The sequence below is a fragment of the Elephantulus edwardii genome, unplaced genomic scaffold, assembly GCF_000299155.1.
Source record: "Elephantulus edwardii isolate Elephantulus edwardi_28Jun2011 unplaced genomic scaffold, EleEdw1.0 scaffold00042, whole genome shotgun sequence".
NCBI classification, from domain to species: domain Eukaryota; kingdom Metazoa; phylum Chordata; class Mammalia; order Macroscelidea; family Macroscelididae; genus Elephantulus; species Elephantulus edwardii.
In genome coordinates, this window is record NW_006399792.1 from 18,242,614 (window position 1) to 18,248,497 (window position 5,884).

The 5,884-nt window shown below is 37.8% G+C and overlaps 1 protein-coding gene across 1 annotated transcript in view; it reads left to right on the forward strand.

The window, feature by feature from the left end:
* Positions 1–5,884, forward strand: part of CNOT6L (CCR4-NOT transcription complex, subunit 6-like) — an 86,448-nt gene that overhangs the window by 71,443 nt on the left and 9,121 nt on the right. The window contains exons 9-10 of the mRNA XM_006885296.1: positions 594–821; positions 4,395–4,597. Of these exons, the coding sequence (XP_006885358.1) occupies positions 594–821; positions 4,395–4,597 (431 nt within the window). The remainder of the gene's footprint in view (positions 1–593; positions 822–4,394; positions 4,598–5,884) is intronic.

Below are 5,884 nucleotides of genomic sequence, written 5' to 3' on the forward strand. Positions count from 1 at the left end.
CCATCCATCCTGATGCTGCCAGTTGGTCCAGTGGTGAGAATCTTTGTCTTCTTGACATTGAGCCTCAATCCATATTGTAGGCTGCAGTCCTTGACCCTCTGTAGCAAGCATTTCAGGTTTTCCTCAGTTTCAGCAAACAGGGTTGTGTCATCTGCATAACGCGGATTGTTAATGCAAGACATAGGTTGTTAGTGTGCTAAATATAGTTGAATAGCAGATTTTTTTTAAATGTTGTCATAAATGCAAAATGTTAGTGGGATAATCTGTAAGTGGGAAATAAGTATAAAGACCTTTTTAAAAAAATATTAGATGATCAGTAGCCCATCCAGGCTAAAACCGAGTTTGCTGACACTTAATCTACAACATTTTTTTCTTAGACTGGTATCATTAGAATCTCTGAATATTCTTTTTTTCCCCCCAAAAAAACCCCCACTATTGTGGATTTTATTAGCTTCTAAGATGTATTTATCAGTTAATAGGTAAGGTATAAATTCATAACAAAGAATGAAGAAGTGGCTAAGGGAGTAGGCATTACCACTCTCGTGCAACATAAAGCATAACATTATCCTCCTTTTTCTAATGTTTAAATTTAGGTATGAAGCCTATTCATGCTGCAGACAAACAGCTGCTTATAGTGGCAAATGCCCACATGCATTGGGACCCAGAGTATTCTGATGTGAAACTCATCCAGACCATGATGTTTGTCTCAGAAGTTAAAAACATTCTGGAGAAAGCCTCTAGTAGGCCTGGCAGTCCAACCGCTGATCCTAATTCCATCCCGCTGGTGCTATGTGCAGATCTTAATTCATTGCCAGATTCAGGTATTTGTGTTCTTTCATCTTTGCTTTTGGATATACTTTTAGTTGAAACACAAGCTGACTACCAAACTTTGTAGCTAGCTTTTTTTCTAAATTAGAGCATGTATCAAAATGTCAGGAATGGTACATGAGGTAATCTAAGAGAGTTTAATAAAGAAGCTTTTTCCATGGTATGGTTAGGATTAAGGAAAACCAACAATGAATGATAGAAAACTCTGGTACTAGAAAAACTAGAGACCTTTTATTACCCATATTCTATCAGGAAACTTACTGGAACTTGGAATAAGTTGTTGGTGCTATAGGAGAAGGCCATGTATGGGAACTTTGGCTTTGGATTGAGTCATATAGCCAATTTTTGCCGAAGTAGCAAAATCTTCTCTTGTCAGGGATTTGTTATGATGCTTAGCTGTTACTAGAAATTGAAATGCTAATGATATAAAATCTATTTTTGTTATAATTTTTATTCATGAAACAACATATGATCAAGAGCCTATGGTAATAAAGGAGGACTTTCAAGCTGATCTGAAGGATCTAAAGTGAAGAAATTGGCAAAAGCAAGGTCCCAGGAATTGATGGAATACCAGTTGACATTTTTTGGCAAACAGATGCTGCCCTGGATGCACTCACCAGGTTATGCTAAAAAATTTGGAGGACAACTACCTTGCCAGCTAGCTGAGTGGAAGAGATCTGTATTTATTCCCATTCCAAAAAAGAGGTGACCCAACAGAAGGTGGAAATTATTGAACAATACCACTAATACTACACACAAGCAAGAGCTTGCTGAAGATTACCCAGAAGCGACTGGAACAGCACATCAGCTGAAAAGAACCGTATTTTTCTTTTACTTTTCAAAACGAAGGCTGCATAGTGGAGTGGACTTGAGAGGAGGGATTGTATAACAGTGAAAGAAGTTTTCTTTCACTTTTCAAAGAGAAGAGCAAACTAGGGTGGAGGTTGGGTAGGGAGAAAAGTGCAACAATGAATGAATGGAAATCCAAAGTCTCTGTAAACTTTCATTAAAATTAATTTTTTTAAAAAAAATAAGGTAGCCAAAAAGGCATTACTGACTTTGGGCTTGTCCAGAATTCAACTAAAAGCAATTAACAGGATCTTGTCTTATTTACCCCAGCACTGGTCTCGGAGAGGAATCTCCTAGGAGTTCTTGTGACTCTTAGGAGGCAGGAGAATTCCCTCTCCCCTGTGCGTGTTGTATTTTCATGTCATTAATCCCTGCCTGACCCCTGTCCCCAGGCATAAACCTCTTGTCCCTGTGGTGCTGTGTGTGACTCCTCATTGTTTCTTGTCTGGTACAGCTCTGTGAGTGGCTACCTTTAATATAATAAAATGCTTATAGGAATAATGAGGAGAAAAAAAAAGAAGAAGCCATGGCATTAGAGTTATAGCCAACGTTAGATGAATCTTGACTGAAAGCAGCTAGTACTAGAGGAATGTTGTCTGCTTCATTGACTGTGTAAAAGCATTTAACTGTGTGGATCACAACAAATTGTGGCTAAGCTTGAGAAGAATGGAAATTCCAGAACACTTAATTGTGCTCATGTGAAACCTATACTTGGACTAGGAAACAATAGTCAGAACAATGTAGGGGAAAACTGCATGGTTCAGGATCAGAAAAGGTGTGCGTCAGGAATGCATCCTATCTCTATGCCTTTTTAATCTATATGCTGAACAGTTCATTCAGGAGGCTAGACTTTATGTGGAGGAATGTGGAATCCGTATTGGAGGAAGACTCATTAACAACCTATGTTATGCAGATGACACAACCTTGCTTGCTGAAACGGAAGAGGACATGAGGTGTTTGCTGCAGAAGGTCAAAGAGTTTATTGTTGTTATGTGCCATCGAATCGCCTGCGACTCATAGTGTCAAAGAATTAGTCTCCAAAAATGTATTGAAACTCAGCATCAAGGAAACAAAGATTCTCACCACTGGGTACTAACTGTACCACCTTCACCATGAACAGAGAAGAGATTGAGATTGTTGCTAACTTCAGCTTGTTTGGTTCCACAATCATTCAGCCTTGTTGCTAGCAGTCAAGAAATTGGAAGATTAATTGTATGGGGAGAGTCTGCTGTTAGAGACCTCTCTAAAGTAATCATGCCCATCTAGAGGCTAAGGTCCAGGCAATAATCTTCACATCTGAGAGCTAGACAGTAACTAAGGATGATAGAAGGATCGATGCCTTTGAGTTGTTGTGCTGGAGAAGAGTTGAATTGCTAGTAGAACAAACAGGTCTGTCCTGGCTAGGGTGAAACTAGGCTGCTCCTTAGAGGCAAGGATTTAGAGGCTCTGCTTTACGTACTTCGGGCACATGGCCAGGAGGGACCAGTTCTTGGAAAGGGACATCATGCTTTGAAGGATGGAGGAATAGCTCAGGAGAAGACCCAGGATGAGATGGACCGACTTAGTGACTGGAGAAATGGGATTGGCTCAGGATAGGGCAGGTTTCAGAGCTAATAGCACATAACAACAACATACTATATTTACATATAGGGCAGGTTTCAGAGCTAATAGCACATATCAACAACAACATACTATATTTACATATTTCCGAAATTGTTGATCAATTGCACAGAACAGGGAAATAATAGTAATGCTTTTGGAAAGGTCTTTATTATAAAAGTTTTTAGACCTACTTGGTGAACACCACCATGTGCCCTGGAAATTATCTTTATTCTGAAATATCATGAAGAAAATAGAAGTTATAAAATCATATCTGTGAATGATTGAATGAAAACCAATATAATTTGTAAACTTTCACTAAAAATGAAATCTAGGTTAAAAGAAACTAAAATGGAGAAAATTTATGCATGATCCTTATACTCTGAAATAACTTTTGTCTGTTTAAAGTAACTGACATTCTGGGTTTTTTTTTTTAATTTTTAAAAAATTTTATTAATGAACATTTACAGAGATTTTGGATTTCCATCCATTCGTTGTTGCACTTTTCTCCTTGCCCACCTCTCTGCCCCAGTTTGCTCTTCTCTTTGAAAGTAAAAGAAAAATTCCTTCATTGGTATACAGCCCTCTGCCCCCCTCACCCCGAGTGCACTCCATTTTGCAACCTTAATTCTGGACCCTTGTGATAATCATAATAGCCTATCATATATTGCTTTTAAACTATTCTCTCCCTCATCTGTTTCAGTGCAGTATACACAATTTATCCAGTGTTTCTCAGTCTTAGCCCAACCCTGATATCAGCCCCATTCTTTAACAGTGATACAATGCAGTATTTGTCTTTTTGTGACTGAGATATCTTACTCAGCATAATGTCCTCCAGGGTCATCCATTTTGAGTAATACTGCATGAGTTCCTTGTTTTTCAATGCAGCGAGGTATTCCATTGTTTGAATCTGCCACAGATTCTCTATCCATTCATTAGTTGATGGGCAGTTAGGTTCATTCTATTGTTGTTTATCAAATCGGAAAGGTGTTTTCATATGTTTCAATCTAATAATACCCTCTGAATATAATCCATTTCCTAGCAGTACTATTTTTGACTGTCAAGTCTTTTGTAGAGATTTCATTCTAACGGTAATGTCCCTTTCTTTACCCCATTAGGTGTTGTAGAATATTTAAGCAATGGAGGAGTAGCTGACAACCATAAAGACTTCAAGGAACTAAGGTACAATGAATGTCTTATGAACTTCAGCTGCAATGGGAAGAATGGAAGCTCGGAAGGGAGAATCACACATGGCTTCCAACTTAAGAGCGCCTATGAAAATAACTTGATGCCTTACACCAATTACACCTTTGATTTCAAAGTGAGTTGTAGCCTCTAGGCTGATGTAGAAATTATTTCTAGCATAATCATAGGACAAAGCATAAATTTTTCATTTATTTTCAATTGTGTATTGTTCAGAAGTTTTTTAGGTTCTCAAAATGTTAGGCTTAAGAATATCCATTAACATAAGGAAATTTATTAGGCTTTGTAACTAATAGGTTTGATTATTTGTTATGTTTAGAATTCTCTTTGAACCCTTATTTATTCAAGTGTCAGATATTAGTGGTAACAGCAAAAATTTCGAAAACGTTTACTATGTACCAGGCACTATTCAAAGCACTGTTTCTATTAATGTGGTTAATCCTGGCTTGTCTATTCCACTTCTGTCTTTCTGTAAGGACTCAGATGGTAAGTGTTTACTATAGCTCGGCTCAACCTTTAATGAGTTTATGTAGTGTTTCCTAAAAATAAATTTAGTACTTTTTACTGACATTTCATTTATTTTTAATATTTTCCTAGAGTCATTTAGGTATGTGATTACAGAGGGTTATACCTAAGGCCTATTTTATATCTTTTTATTTGTGCTAATTGAGTATAGTGAGCTCTGATGGAATCAAAAGTTAAAATCATTGCTGTGGAGTTGGAACCAATGAACTCTCTCCGGCAGGTTTTCAGAGGCTATAAATCACAAGATACTGGCCATCTTTCTCCCAAGAACCACTGGTGGAATCAGATCTCCAGAGAGGCATCACCTTTGGCTAGCAGTTCACCTCTGTATGACCACCAGTTCCCTCCATAGGGAATTGCAGGTTTTTTTGGTTGTTTTTTTGTTGTTGTTGTTTTGTGGGTTTTTTTTTGGGGGGGGGAATTGCAGTTTTAACCCAAAGGCAACACCTCTATAGTGGTTGGGATTCACAAGTTGGGAAATGGGCAGTGTCTTCCTGTGCAGCTTTCCCAGCCTTGGAGACAACGTGGAGGGTCAGTTCTGAGTCTGTTCTGACTGGATGGCAATGAGTTATTTGTTGTTAATAGTTACAAGACAGTGGATAACTCCAGCTTTACAAAGGAAAATATATTTTATCAGAAGAGGAAAAAAATTGGGAGTTTTTTATAAGATCAGGGATTTTTTTAAAGGTTGATTAAGATGGCTATTCAATGCTGACCCCTTTCCTTTTAGAGACTTTTGAATTATTGCATACTTAGTTTGATGTGTTACAGACTTTATGAGTTAAGCTCGCAGAGATTTATCACTGCAGTTACAAGAATAGAATTTAACCTATCTTAGAACAAATTCCACATTCAGTTGGGTTGCCTTTCTTTGGGATAG